Source organism: Rhea pennata, chromosome 19, assembly GCF_028389875.1.
Source record: "Rhea pennata isolate bPtePen1 chromosome 19, bPtePen1.pri, whole genome shotgun sequence".
Classification (NCBI taxonomy): domain Eukaryota; kingdom Metazoa; phylum Chordata; class Aves; order Rheiformes; family Rheidae; genus Rhea; species Rhea pennata.
Window position 1 is genome coordinate 955,350 of NC_084681.1, and position 13,956 is coordinate 969,305.

Consider the following 13,956-nt stretch of genomic DNA (forward strand, 5'->3'; position numbering starts at 1 on the left):
GGAGCAGGCACAGAGCTGTCCCCCTGCAGCGAGGTTCACAGCAGGCAGTGCTCTACGGAAACTGCAATGTGGAGCACTGCAGTGGAGAAACGGATCTGGCAGGAAAGAGCCAAAACTCGAGGTAAAAGCTGAGATGTTCTCTTCCAGTGGCTTTATTGAAAAGTAAAGTTAGCATTACAGTTTCCCTGGCTGAGAATACAGCCAAGGCCCCAGGGCAGAGGATCCCTTAGGGCTTCAGGGACAGGTGGTGTTTCTGATACAGAAAGCAAGGCTGGGGTGTGACACAGGAATCTGGGACTAGCCCATCTGCGTTTCTATCTGCCTCGTGCCATGCAGGCAGGGTGCAGTGCTCTGGCCTGGCTCTAAGGCCATACTGGCTCCAGGCATTGGCATTGAACCCGATGGAAGCGAGCATGGCTGCTCGCTTGGCACACGGGGTGGGGAGAGGGCACCAGGCCTGGTGGGTGCCTGGCACCACCCTGTGGCAATGGATGCCGGTGCAAGGCAAAGTAACAGTCACAGTTCATTGTGCAGTGGCTGGCACTGAGGGTTCAGTTTCTCCTCCAAGACAGCATCAGGGCTACACACCCAAGGGTCACTGGTGTCCCATTGCCATTTCAAGAGCTGTATGCGAAGCAGCTCGAAGACTGTGGCATAGCGAGGGTCAGGAGCCAGGTTCTGGCTCTCAGTGGGGTCACGGCTACAGTCGAACAGCTCCCAGCGGTCCCTGTAATAATACTCGTGCAAGGTCTTGTTCCAGTGGGTTGGCTGCCCAGCCCTCGTCCGGTTGAGCAGGTCTTGGAAAGTGGGTGAGACGTAGAAGTCCTGATCAATGGGAAAGGGCATCCTGTAGTTGAGGTTGTGAATGAGGCGGAATTGCTGATGCTGAATGGCCCGCATGGGATAGTACATGGTCACCTCGTGGTGGCTCTGGCTGCTGAAGGCTGTAGCCCAGGGCTGTTCCAGTTCCAGTGCTGGCAGGAGAGATTTTCCTGTAAGCTGCACTTTCTTTCTGCCAAAGATGCTGTAAGTAGGGTAGGGGATGGAGAACCACTCCAGAATGGTTGGTGTGAGATCTAGAGAGGAAGAGACGAGTGAGAGAAGGCAGTTGGTACTTGTGGAAGGAAGTTCTGCCCCAGAGAGGTGGAGAACAGGCTCTGGGGTCTGCTGCTGCACAGGCTGCAAGTTGTCCACGTTCCTCCCCTCCCACTGGGGCAATCTGTTCAGCCAGCTTTGCTGCAGGAGAGGAATGTGACAGCCATGTGGGGCTGAAGCTGCTCCAGCTCTGGGGGATGTAACTGTGTCCTGGGCTGATGAACATCAGCCTGCAGGGCTGGGACACGGCTCCTCCGTGGTCCTTCCTTGCCTTTCCCGGTGACCACACATTCTGACGAAGGGGGTCAGGTATGCCAGTGCCAAGGGCTGCAGGACTGACTCAGCCCAGTAGGGAGAGGACCCTGGGTTTCAGCATGGGGAAGGTGGAAGACAGATTGTAACCCTCAGCCACAGCTCTGCGTATCTCTGCTCTGTCTCCCCAACAGCACAAACTCTTACCCAGGAGGCTGGCAAAGGCCTGGCTGACCTGCCCCCAGCGCCCAGTGTGCTCAGGGGAGGAGATCAACAGGGGCTCGGCAGTGCCCGAACGGTAGAGGTTGGTCCTGCCACTGGGGAAGGGGATGCCGTTGTCAGAGGTGTAGATCACCAACGTGCTGTTGTGGAAGCCAGCACGCTGCAGTTCCTCCAGGACCAGCCCGATGCCTGCACAGAGAGGGGCAGAGCTGAGCTGGTGCGAGACAGACCTCGATGCACACAGGCATCAGCCTGGCCCCAGCATCCCCCTTCCCCGGCTGCTCCCCACCTTGGTCCATGCGTCCGATGGTTGTGTACTGGGCTGCCAAGTCTGCCCGGGCAGCTGGGGTGTCTGGAACAAAGTGAGGGACCTAAACAGTGAAAAAAACGGGCACATGGCAGCCTTGTGGTAACCACTGGGAAGGGGGTCACCAGCCTCCACGAGTGCTTGCTGCTGTGACAAGCAGCACTTGCTGTTGTGACTCCCCTGTCCTCCCCTGCTCCAAGAGAGGTGACTGACATGCTGCAGCCGCTGCATGTCCTTATGGGGTCCCACCTGCACTTCCTCCGGGCTGTAGAGCTGCGGCTTCCAGTCAGGGATCCAGCCCATGCCGCTCTCTCCATTGCCAAATTTCTCGCAAAAGGCCCCGTATTGGGGCTGGGAGTGCCCACAGCGGTGGGGGTCGTGGAAGGCGACGTAGAGGAAGAAAGGCCTAGAAATTGAAAACGAGGAGATTGACAGCATGGGGTGGAGGTGGTGAAGGAAAGGGCTGCCCAAGCACCTGGATCTTCCTCGGGCTGTGGAGGGATTCAGTGTCCATGTGGATACTATCCAAACCCACTGCAGGACTCCCATCTAATCTAGGGTTCTGACTTGGGGGAGACCTAGAGTGAAGTTGTCTTTTCCTATTCATGATCAGCTGGGATATGAAGATGTGTCTTCAGCAAGGCTAATTTCCCTGCCACCCAAGAGCTTGCATTCCCTGTTTAGAGACCTTCGGCTCTCCCATACCCCAGTTGGAGGGTGCTCCAAGGGCACAAGGCAGTACGTGGGAATGCCCAGTCCATCTCACCTCTCATCCTGACTCTGGAGGAAATTCCGGACAAGTGCTTTGATTCGAGTGATGTTTCTTCCAACCTGCAAGACTGAACTGTTCTCCTCTGTGTATGCAAAGTCAAAGGGGTAGACAGCCTCTGGGCCAACATGCTTCTTCCCAATTATCCCTGCAAAGAATGCAGATGCGTGGTGCATCAGGAAAAAAGGGAGCAAGGGGTGAAGTACTGGTTGCTGCTTTTACCTCCCTTTTCCCTGGAGACTAATGCAAATCATCTGCTCTAGCACTGGCTGCACAGAGGAAATGCTGATGAGAGCGGAAGATTCTGTTGATTTCTCCAGTCATTTCACTCGATCCTGCTGGCTACAGAAGCACTTCTGCATCTGAGCAGAAACTAGGACTTGGACTGCGACCATTGCCTCAAATCGCAGGTGGGGATAAGTGCCAGAACAGCTAAGCAGCCCAGGAGGAGGTTTGGGTCGAGCAGGAGCCCTGTGTGAACTTGGGAACCGGGAAGGAGAAAGACTGGGAACAGAAGTGGAAGTGGGCCATTCTCCCAGAACATGGGCAGAGGCACAGAGGGAAGGGGAAGCAGCACGGGGGCAGCAGAGGGGGAAGTAAAATGAAAATCATGTGTCAGTACAGAATAGGGGCATGCGTCTAGTTAGTGGTGTCTAACTCACAGGTCAGTTAGTTGCCAAGCTCTCCTGCCTATTGGGGTTTGACGCATGGAGGAGGAGAGTTTTCCTGCCTGTTTCACTCATCCTTGACTCTCTACCTGTCCGGATGTGCGCTTGGCTGAGCAGTAGGGGCAGGCTCCGCACGCTGTCGAAGGAGTTGAAATGGTGCACGTCCTGGTGCAGCCCGTACATCCCATTCTGGTGCTGCAAATGGGGGAGACAGAAAGGTTGGATGATGCCGGCCCCCCTGGCCCCCAAACCAGCCCAGCTCTGTTGGTGTGCGGGGTGGCACAAAGCGCACGTGCTGCAGCTGCAAAGCTGGGCAGCAGCGGCGGAGGCAGGTCCCAGAGGGGAGGGCAGGGGACAGGCAGGGATCTCCAGGTCCTGCGCAAGTGCTGCAAGGATGCAGGCTCCGCTCAGAGGGCGGCAGCCCTTGCCCCCCCGGCATGCCCCGGGGCCCTACCTGGGGTAAGCCGGTCAGGATGCTGGCCCGGCTCGGGGAGCAGCTGCTGACAGAGGTGAAGGCATTCTGGAAGACAACACTGCGCCGGGCCAGCGCGTCCAGGTTGGGTGTCTGGATGGCTGAATTGTTGTACACACCACTCTCAAAGCCACCATCGTCCGCTGCGAAGGGGAAAAGGAGCTGTGTGAGGTTGAGCTCGGCTGCCTGTTGTGCCAATGGGGTCTGACTGCCAGGGTGTCTCTAACTGCAAGGTGGGCACAGGTGCAGTGGTTAAGAATGATGCTGCAGGCTGGGGAGCATCCTCGGGACAGAGGGTTTTTGCCCCCTCTTGCAAGGAGGTTTAGGCCCTGCTGCAGCCCGTGGTGCCTTGAGCACCAGGCTCAGGGGCAGGGGCTGCAGCAGGGCTCCGGCGGCTCATCTCTCCCCAGCCCAAAGGGCGCAGGCAAGGGAGTCCCCCAAACCACACTGGTCCTGCTCCTGCTGCCCACCTCGCTCAGGGCAGCGGGGCCAGGACACCGGCCCCCCCCGCCCCGTGCTGGTGGCCGCACTCACCCAGGAGCAGCAGCACGTTGCGGGCCGGGGCCGGGACCCCGCCGAGCTGCAGCGCGTTCAGCAGCAGCAGCAGCAGCGGCGGCGGCGGCGGCAGCGCCCCGGGCCGCATCGCGCAGCGCCGCCGGGCGCCCTCCGGGGCCGCCGCTGCCGGGAAGCGGCCGGGAAGCGGCGGCTCCGGCTCCTCCTCTGCCCCGTCACATGAGGCGGCCCGGGCGGGGCCCCCGGATGCGGCCGGGGCCGCCGGGAAGGAGCCCGGTGCCGGGGGTTGCCCGGGCAGCCCCCGCCCGCAGCCGGCTCCGGGCCGCGGGCTCCGCGGGGCCGCGCAGCCCCGCGCCCGGCTCCGCCACCGCCGGCCCTGCCTCCGCGGGCGCGCGCGGCGCTCGGGCCCCCCCGGCCGCGGCGCTGCGCGTTGCCGGAGCCCCCTGTGCCGCCCCCGCGCCGAAAGCCCGCCGGGTCCTGCGGCAGCAGCCATGCCAGCGGCGGGCCCCGAGGAGCCCGGGCGGTGCTGCTCTTACCGCGCGGTGCAGAAAAGGCTCCCAATCCTCAGCTGGCTTCCGCGGTACTCCCTGGCCTGGCTGCAGCTCGACCTGATCGCTGGAGCGACCGTGGGCCTGACGGTCATACCGCAGGCGCTGGCGTATGCCGAGGTGGCCGGCCTGCCTGTCCAGGTGCGTTGCAGTCCCCTGCGGCAGCCCCGAGCTCTGCGTCTTGCACAGGCTCAGCCGTTACCTGTTGCAGCAGGGCAACTGCAGGACAGCTGCGAGCAGGGGTTGCTGCAGGGAGGGCAGGAGCGTGAAGGAGGGCTGGAGGGGTTGGGAGGCCAGAGGCTGGTCATGTGCAGTCATAGTTTTCTGGGACAGGAAGCCACAATGCAGTGTGTTTGCTTAGGACTGACTGTGGGCTCTGGAGGGATCTCAAAGTAGCACAGTGCTCCCTTCATCCAGCCTCCTGGAAGTGCCCAGCGTTTCCCAGCCCCAAGCGTGGTGGTGCTGAATGCTCCTTTTGTCCCTGTGCAGTATGGCCTCTATTCTTCCTTCATGGGCTGCTTTGTCTACTGCTTACTGGGAACCTCCAAAGATGTGACACTGGGTCCCACTGCCATCATGTCGCTGCTTGTCTCTTCTTACACGTTCCATGACCCCGTCTATGCCGTCCTGCTCGCCTTCCTGTCAGGTTGCATCCAGCTGGCCATGGGGCTCCTACGTCTTGGTGAGATGCTCTTGCCTTGTATAGTCATATTTTTAGGATGCTGCACATCCTGTAATTGTTCCCTCTCCTCCCTTGTGCCCTCTGAGACTCTGGGGTTGTCTTGCTAACACTGACAACAGCTCTGTGTGCATGCAAACACCCTGCCTCAGCCTGCAGCTCATTTACTGCCACCCGTGTCCTGCACAGGTTTTATTCTGGACTTTATATCCTGCCCAGTCATTAAAGGATTCACCTCAGCTGCTTCAGTCACCATTAGCTTCAACCAGGTCAAGGTAGGATCTGCTGATTTGCTCTGAGGTTCTTGTTCACAGGACAAATGTATTGTGGAGACAGGATATTTAGAGCTGGGCTGGGCACGTGGCTCAGTGGCAGAGGAAGGAGGCCATAAAGGGCATGTGGGTTCCACTGCCAGGGCTTCTGGTGGGCCCTGTCTCCTGAGCACCGGTGGTGAGCCACCTGCCCTCTGAAACGCATCCTCTTGCCTGGCGATAGCCAGGAGTGAGAGTTGCCAGCTATCAGGGCACCCAGTGAAACCACGAGGTGTATTTGATTTGGCCACTCAATGGAGATGGTGGGTGACTCTTTCCGGCCTGCTGAGATTGGCTGCAAGGCTTGGTGGGTTCAGGGCCTCACCAGTCCCTTACTGGTGTCTCTGAGGTCTGAAGTATTCTGGAGCAGCAATGCTTCCTTTGTGGTTAACCAAAATCAGACAAGCTTACGGGAACAGTGTGAGGCTTTGCAAAAAGCCCGAGGACCTATATTGGCTAATGGCTGTGGTTGCAGCTAGTGTTTCTGCAAGGAACCCAGGAGCTTGTTGCTGCTGCTTCCCAGCGGCAAGCAAGCAGACATCAGGGGCTGGTGGGCTGGGGATGGGACAAAGATCCCAAACAGCTCCTTACTGGGAGGTTATGTGTAAGCAGGATGGTGTGGAGGTATGTTCAGGGCTGGAGTGCTGCAAAAAGCTAGAGCTAGAGAACTTCTGAGGCCTCCCTGCATGGGGCTGCTCAGGGGGAGCTCCTTTCCTGAAGGCTGCGTGAGGGAGCATGATATAGTCCCTGATGAAGTTCCCAGCTAGCAGTCGGCAAAGACCTTGTGTGTGCCAGGGCCCTTGGGGAGGGGCCTTGCTGAGCCCCTGTGCTGCTGCCCTCCAGGGCACTGGGAGCCAGGATTGGGTGGGGTTTCACGAGGCTTTACCTTTTTGCACAGAACATCCTGGGACTGCACGGAATCCCTCGGCAGTTTTTCCTGCAGGTGTATCAAACGCTGAGAAGGATCGGAGAGACCAGGTCAGCGCCTGTCCCTGCACCTTCCCTGCTCCCATCCCTTCCTGCAGGTGCAGGGGCAGTTGCTGCTTTGCTACAACCGTATCTTAGGTCACACCAGGCTCCTCAGACCAATTGCTTGGTCTCTGCTCAGTGCTGTGATATGAGAGTGCATTCTCTGTCCTTTCCATCTGTGCTGGAAATTTGAAGATAGGGGAGTACACGGGCTCCTAAGTTGCTAGAAGGGGAGAGATGGAGCATGCCTGTCCTATTTTCTGCTCCCAGTTAGGTCAATTGGATTTTGCCAGTCCAAAAGCACATGCTTGAGACCATCTGTGTGTAGCAAACCCTCCTCCAATTTTTGGCAGCCCAAGAAGGGAGATCAATGATCCCTGCGTCCCATTCTCCCCTGCCCTGTTAGCTGCACTTGTGGCTCCAGATCTGTGCCACAGCCCCAGGTTCTTTGCACAGCTCAGTAACATGCAGTTTTGGCTTCAACGTGAGTGGAAAAATAGCTGTGAGGTGCTACAGTGGGAGCTGCAATGTTTTTCCCACATAACCTAAGCTGGAAGCAGCTCCAGCCATGTGGATCCTGCCTGTTCCTGGGGTCCTTTTTCCCTCTTTATATGAAGAGGCAGTCTGCAAACCCATCAGTATCCTGCCACCAGCTCAGGGAAGACCCTCTTCTCCCCCTCCTGCTGCCTCCCAGAAACGTGATGTGTTTTGCCATTGGTGCGCAGGGGTCACCAGGATGCCTGCGAGCCGGGCTGCTCCCTCCGGAGCTGCAGCTGCTCCCTGCGTAGCTCGCTCCTCGCGGGAGCTGTTGCAGTACCTCTCCTTGTGCACTGCAGTGCATTTGGGTTGGCATCAATGTGACCTGTTTGCAGGGCTGGGGATGCCATCCTTGGGCTGGCCTGCCTGGTGGCACTAACAGGGCTTGGGGCAATGAAGAGTCGCCTTCCCAGAGCTCCCAGTGTGGAGCCGCTGTCCGCCAGGGTCAGTTATTTCATCGTCTGGATCTCCGCCACGGGTGCGTTGTTCTTTCTCTGCCTTTTCTCTTTCCCATGGCAGTCCTTCCTATGGTCTCAACCTCTTCTGGAGCAGGGGAAGAGGGGAGACCTGCAAAGAGGAAAACATAGCCTGAATCTGTCCAACGCTGGCAAGAGCTGAATCCCAAAGGTGGGTTGGGGAGGGTGAAGTCATCTAGATGGTCCTGCCACTGTGCCAAGGGTAGAAAGGCTCCAACACCTGTGTGCAGTCTGGGTACCTATCCTCTGGTCTGTCTTGCTACCTCAGGGCTCATGGCAATATTTCACTGTAGGTATCTTCTCTCCATTGTAGCACGCAATGCCCTCGTCGTCCTGTTTGCTGGCCTGGTTGCTTACTCCTTCCAGGTGATGGGCTCTCAGCCGTTCACGCTCACCGGGAAGATCCCCCAAGGGCTCCCTGCATTCCAGCTGCCGCTGTTTTCTGAGGTTGCCCCCAATGACACTGTCCCCTTCAGCAGGATGGTGCAGGTGGGTGCTGCCAGGCTGGGCTCCTCCAGGGATTGCTTTCTTGTTGCTCAATGTCATCTTAAATAGCTGAGCAAACCTGAGTGCAAGGTTTCCTCCTGGGAAGGGGCAGCTCCTTTCAGCTCCGCTCCCTGGCTGGAGAGGGGACAGGGCTGTGCAGACGTGTGGGAAGCACTGCAGGGAATCCCATCGGGGCTTGCGTTTGCTGGTCTTTCCCACAGCATTTTCACCTTGTCCTTCTCTCCCAGGACATGGGAGATGGATTGGCCGTGGTCCCGCTCATGGGCCTGCTGGAGACCATTGCGATTGCCAAGGCTTTTGGTATGGCTGTGTGAGGCTCCCAGGAGGGGTCTCGGAAGGGGCCGGGGGTTTCGCTGCTCACAGGGAGGCAGCGGAAGGGAGCGCCTGGGGGCTGCGCTCGCCGAGCTGGCTTCATCGCGTGGGCCAGCAGAAGGGGGCCCTGGGGAGTGCTGCTGGGGGGGCGCCCCATGGCAAGGCAGTTCCCGTGTACCTGACCGGGGAGCGGGCCCGGGGGTCCCCCTCGCTGTGCGTCGGGGTGCTGCGATGGGTCCCAGGGCTGTCCCGCCGTGCTGCAGCCCGCGTTGCACTGTGCTGGGCCCGTGCAAAGCTCTGGGCCATGCTGGTTGCCTCATCCTTGCAGCCTCGCAGAACGATTACAGGATTGACCCCAACCAGGAGCTGCTGGCGATGGGTAAGAGGCCGCTCGGAGCAGGGCGAGGGGGGCTCTCCGGGACGGTGCAGTGGGAATCCGGCCCGAGAGCAGCTGCGTCCCCTCTAGGGCCCCTAAGATCCCCTTTCCCAGCCAGAACTGGAGACCAGCTCCTGGGTGCTGGAGGGAGGGGGCCTGTGCCTCCCCCTCGGGCACGGTGCTCGGGGACCTTCTCTGAGGGGCTCAGCTCCGGCTGGCCCGGCCCGGCCCGGCAGGATTGGGGCCAGGCGGTCCGTCGGATCGAGGCCCCCCGGGAGGAGGTGAGGGCAGGGGCCGGGCTGCTCCCCCGGGGGGGCCGGGCAGTGCCTCCGCTGGCTGCTGCGTCCGCGACCCTTCTCCGTGGCCCGCCGCAGGCTTCACCAACATCCTGGGCTCTTTCGTCTCCTCGTATCCCGTCACGGGCAGCTTCGGGCGGTGAGTAGCAGCCGCTGGAGCGGGTGCTTGGGCTGCAGGACCCTTGCTGGGGGCAAGGCAAAGGGGCTCGGGGGGCTCTGGGGAGCAGGGTTGGGGGGACCCCTCGTGTCCGAGTCCCCACGTGCCCCCGCTTCGGAGCAGAGCTGCGCGTGGGTCACCGCTCGCCCGCCCGCCCCGTCTGCGCTTCTCGCACCCGCCGCGGTGCCGCCGGCGGGCAGCAGCCTCCCCGCGGGGGGCTGAACGGGGACGATCTGCCCCGTCCGCGGCGCCGCCGGGGCGGCAGGTCCGAGTGCCGCAGCTCCGGGCCGGCGCCGGCGCTTTGCGTTTCAGGACGGCGGTGAACGCGCAGACGGGCGCCTGCACCCCCGCGGGAGGGCTCGTCACAGGTAGAGGCTGCGCCGCCGCCCCGGCCTCCGCTCGGGCGGCCCCGCAGAGCCCCGAGCCCGGCTGCGGCGCCCCGCGGCGGCTCACGCGCTGCCGTCCGTCTCGCCGCAGGGGCCCTGGTCCTGCTCTCGCTCGCCTACCTGACCTCCTTCTTCTACTACGTTCCCAAAGCGGCGCTGGCCGCCGTCATCATCTGCGCTGTGGTGCCCATGTTCGACGCCGGGATCTTCGGGACGCTGTGGCGGGTTAAGAGTAAGGGCCGGAGCCGGGCGCTGCGGGGTCCCGGCCGATCCGCCGGCTCTCCGTGCGGAGCAGTTGCCCTCTGCGAGGGCGGATGAGGGATGTCGTAGCCTCTTGGGGCCACCAGCGGGGACTCTGACTGCTGCTCCCCAGGGCCACGTGCCCACCTGGGTGCCAGGCAAGAGGGGACAGTTTGGCCAATACTGCAGGATTACCGGAGCCCTTCCCTTTCCGAAGGGTTGTGAGTAACCTAGAATTGGCCTGGGATTTCTCCCTTGCTGATCCAAGGGCTCTGCTCTAACCCCAGTGACACAGTGTCCTCAGCTGTGATGGCCTTTGGTCCACAGGCCCAGATTTAAGGCCTGAAGCACCACAAGTCGGGATTTTGCAGCTCCTCCCACGCTGCCCTTTGCCCTTCCCTCTGCTGCATTACAACCCTGGCACCCAGGGATGTTCTGACCCAGGTGCCGTCCTGGAGGGCCCCGCGGCACAAGGACAAGGTCTACCCGGGACCGAGCTCTCTCTCTTGCAGGGCTGGACCTCGTGCCCCTGTGCGTGACATTCCTGTTCTGCTTCTGGGAGGTCCAGTACGGCATTGTGGCTGGGATGCTGGTCTCAGGGGTTCTCCTGCTCTACCCCATTGCCAGGCCCCCAATAAAGGTGGGCTTCACCTTGCCTCGGATGCGCTGGGGCCAGCTGGGCTTGCCAAGGAGTGGGGACTTGGGAGAGGGCTCCCTGTGAGCAGCAGGTACCAGGAGAGCTGGGGTGCAGGATATTGCTTCTGTCCTGCTTCTGCCCTATCCCAGCTCCCCATGCTGCCATCAGTGCAGTGCAGGGACCCATTTCGAGAAGCAAAAGGCCGTTGCGATCCAGGGCGCTTGGAGCTGGAGGGAGGCGTTGCTTTCCCTGTTTGTGCTGGCTGCTTGCAGGAGGGGAGTTTCCACGAGGGATGTGGGCTCCAGCATGTTCCCCGCCTGCAGGAAGGAAGACAGTTCACTTTGTCATACGTGCAATTTCCCCTGCTTGGGGAAGATTGCAGCCTGTGTGGTGTCCTTCATCCCTTCCCGTGACATGCCACCTTCTGCTCTGGGGTCTTGCGCAGGTGTCTGACCAGGGAGAGCTCCTCGTGCAGCCCGGGAGCAGCCTGCATTTCCCGGCCATCGAGTACCTGCGGGACACCGTGTGCAGACACGCTCTGGCAGGTACACCGCCTGCTTCCCAGCCCGTCGGCGTGGCCCGGTGACCTGCAACGCAGTGCCCACCCGCATCACTTCCACAGGGGGTGAAAAGTGCTGGCCTCAGTGCTGCAGACTGCAGATATAAGCAGCAACGGAACACCTTCTTGTGGCGGGAAGAGCCCCTGGTTCCTGCCGTGTTCCTGAGACCCCTTCTGTCCTCGTCCCTTCCAGCCCTGGCTGCTCCTGAGCCACCTCCCAGGAGCTCGCCGGCTTGCTGGAGCTGCAGCTCTTTGCAAGCAGAGGTTGAGCAAAATTAACGAGGACTTTGGATGGGATGTCCTGGGATTTATGTCAAAGTTTATCTCCCTCTAGCATGATCTGGCTCTAAAGGAGCAGACTGCATGTGTGCGCTCTGGCTGGTTGTGAACAGGATGCACGATGGCCCAGCTGAGGGTGGTTAATTCTGGCCTCATCAGAGAAATGACCACATGCTCTTCTTCAGGAGCGTCTTCACCGTGCTCCGTCATCCTGGACTGCCACTACGTCAGCAGCATCGATTACACGGTGGTGGTGGGGCTGGCAGATCTGCTGCACGAGTTGCACAAGCAAGGCCTCTCCCTGACCTTCCGCGGCCTGCAGGTATGTGGGCAGCAGGAAGCAGCCTTGGGGCTGACTAGGACCATGCCGTTGTCCTGCCGCTTCCCATGTGCCAAGCATCAGCCCTGTCCTCCAGAGGAGGGGTTCCTGCAGAAGAGCCCAGGCGAATTGCCATCCTCTGCACTGGGAGCTGCATTGCAGCTTGCAGAGAGCCTTCAGGCTGCACCAGCCATCAGTGCCCTGGTGCGAGCTGCTCCCATCTCACTTGCAAAGATGCTGTGCAGGGAAAGCCAGGACCATGGCTGTGGGCTGGCTGCTCACGGCCTGCTCGCAGGATGTAGCTGCCTCTCTTTTGGTAGCACCCTCATCTCAGAGAGGGGAGGCTGCAGCATGCGAGTCCAGCTGCAGGACGCTGAGCGGTGGGGAAGGGTTGCACGTCTCACGGGCCGGGCATGTACGCCTCTGTGCAGGGCTGTCTGCAGGACTTCCAGCCTCTGGGGAGGTGGAAATCCGTCAGGACCATGCTTATCCCAGCCTGCTGCATTCTTTGCCCTCAGGACAATGTTCTCCAAGTCTTGCTGTCTGCAAACTTAGAAGAGTTCCAGCATTTCACCAGCTGGCAGGAGGCAGGTGAGGCTTGGTGCCGCCCCGGGGTGGGGAAGGCTGCTGCTTTGCAGCACTGATCCCCGAGGCTGCTGCCACTGAAGGAGGCTCTGGAAGACAAGTCTGGGAGCCAAACGCTCGCCCCAAGGGCTGCAGGATGGGCAGGAGTGGGTGGCCCAGGGCTGGGTTCCCTGGCGGGTTGCTACTTCCTCAGAGCTGGAGTCTGGAGAGCAGAGCGCACCGCGGTGCCGGCGCGGTGAGCCTTGGCTTGAGTGTCTGTTCCGCTCTTCCCGCTTCCCTCCTCAGAGCAGCACGGCGAAGCGGAGCTGCGGAGCAGCTGGGCTGTCCTGTTCCCCGGCGCCGAGCGCTCGCCGCTGGCCGCGGGGCGCATCCAGTGAGGCGGCCGGGCGCCCTCGCGGTGCTCGAGGCTCGGCCGCTCCTGCTTGCCCCGGGCGACGGGTGTCCTCCCTGGCCGTGGGCAGGGTTAGTGCGCTGCAAAGCGGCGCGGCTTCGTGGCGCTCTCCCAGCCGGGCTCCTTGTTGCCGTCTCCGGGGGCTCCGTGCCGCACGGAGCCGTGCCGTTAGCCAGGTCTGCGTGGCACACCGCCCCGGGCCCGTCCCTGGCTTGCAGGGCCCGCGCGGATCCGGTGCGCCGCAAGCCTCGGCTCTCCCGCCTGCCCTTGCCCGACTCCGCGCGGGCGCCCGCGGGGAAGGCGCCCCGGCAGCGGGTCGTTGCTCCTCGCTGCGCCGTGGAGCGAGTGCACGTGGCGATGCTGGTGCTGAGCAGCAGGGCACGGGGCCCAGGGTTCATGAGAAAGGCATTTTCCTGAATGAAGGTGGCTGACGCTCGCCCGGCTATGAGGAGGTTTCCTTTCCGAGGCGGAGTTCTGCATAGGCTGCAAAATAAAACAGTAATTAGAAACGATTGAGCGTGCATCTCTGCCTGCCTCTGGGGAAAGCTTTTGCCTTCAGTGGAGGAAGGAGTGACTAAGTTCTAATTCCTGGACACCACAGAGCGCTGAGCAGGGAAAAGAAACTGAAACCAGGGCGCTGCATGAACTCCGGGGGCAATTCCCGGAGGCACGTGCCTGCGCTGCTGGCCAGAGGTTTTGCAGGTTTTGCAAGGAGAGGAGCAAAACTTCTTGCAAAAGGAGACACGAGCACCTCAGCCGTGTGCGAGGCTGGCCGGGGGGGGGGGGATGAGTGCTCTTTCCTGTGCTGGGAGACAGGAGGGGCTTCAAGAGATGCATTAAGCTAAACAGACTAATGGTCAAACGCTTTCTTTGTACACGTGCTGACCCAGTCCTGCACTGGCAGCCTTAGGAGCTAATTTCTGTCCATTTACTGCCCGTGGTGCTGTAGCACCTCCAAGACCCCCACGGGGAATGAGACGGGGCCGCCCGGGCCATGGTAGGGAGCTGGTGCAGCTCTGCCTGAGCGGCCAAACAACGAAAGGCTTCTCGGGAGGTCGGAGTGCCGCGGGACGTGGCGCGCAGCACAGGGCCGG

The 13,956-nt window shown here is 61.1% G+C and overlaps 2 protein-coding genes across 3 annotated transcripts; one reads left to right on the forward strand and one right to left on the reverse strand.

The window, feature by feature from the left end:
* Positions 1-131: 131 nt before the first annotated feature.
* SGSH (N-sulfoglucosamine sulfohydrolase) lies at positions 132-4,791 on the reverse strand. The gene is made up of 9 exons (XM_062592089.1): positions 4,770-4,791; positions 4,320-4,412; positions 3,768-3,928; positions 3,403-3,508; positions 2,643-2,793; positions 2,126-2,282; positions 1,859-1,940; positions 1,555-1,758; positions 132-1,076 (listed from the first exon to the last, which is right to left on the reverse strand). The coding sequence occupies exons 1-9, from the start codon at positions 4,789-4,791 to the stop codon at positions 517-519; spliced, it is 1,536 nt and encodes a 511-aa protein (XP_062448073.1). The 3' UTR covers positions 132-516.
* SLC26A11 (solute carrier family 26 member 11) lies at positions 4,724-13,374 on the forward strand. 2 transcript variants are annotated; one of them, XM_062591767.1, is made up of 16 exons: positions 4,725-4,987; positions 5,336-5,528; positions 5,715-5,800; positions 6,735-6,814; positions 7,678-7,820; positions 8,132-8,307; positions 8,553-8,625; positions 8,966-9,016; positions 9,388-9,448; positions 9,779-9,834; positions 9,944-10,084; positions 10,605-10,732; positions 11,175-11,274; positions 11,753-11,889; positions 12,405-12,477; positions 12,757-13,374. In XM_062591767.1, the coding sequence occupies exons 1-16, from the start codon at positions 4,790-4,792 to the stop codon at positions 12,846-12,848; spliced, it is 1,788 nt and encodes a 595-aa protein (XP_062447751.1). In that variant the 5' UTR covers positions 4,725-4,789; the 3' UTR covers positions 12,849-13,374. The 2 variants fall into 2 exon arrangements, with proteins under 2 accessions (XP_062447752.1, XP_062447751.1); XM_062591768.1 differs by lacking the exon at positions 8,966-9,016 and having other exon boundaries at positions 4,724-4,987.
* Positions 13,375-13,956: the final 582 nt, after the last annotated feature.

Excerpts from the sequence above, each read along its gene's own strand:
- SGSH (XM_062592089.1), bottom strand. The coding sequence starts at position 4,791 with ATGGCTGCTGCCGCAGGACCCG. Across the intron at positions 1,941-2,125 it reads ACAGCCCGGAGGAAGTGCAG|GTCCCTCACTTTGTTCCAGA; the intron begins GTGGGACCCCAT and ends TTCACTGTTTAG. Across the intron at positions 1,077-1,554 it reads GGCCTTTGCCAGCCTCCTGG|ATCTCACACCAACCATTCTG; the intron begins GTAAGAGTTTGT and ends CTTCCTCTCTAG.
- SLC26A11 (XM_062591767.1), top strand. The coding sequence starts at position 4,790 with ATGCCAGCGGCGGGCCCCGAGGAGCCCGGGCGGTGCTGCTCTTACCGC. Across the intron at positions 8,626-8,965 it reads TGCGATTGCCAAGGCTTTTG|CCTCGCAGAACGATTACAGG; the intron begins GTATGGCTGTGT and ends TCATCCTTGCAG. Across the intron at positions 9,835-9,943 it reads CGCGGGAGGGCTCGTCACAG|GGGCCCTGGTCCTGCTCTCG; the intron begins GTAGAGGCTGCG and ends GTCTCGCCGCAG.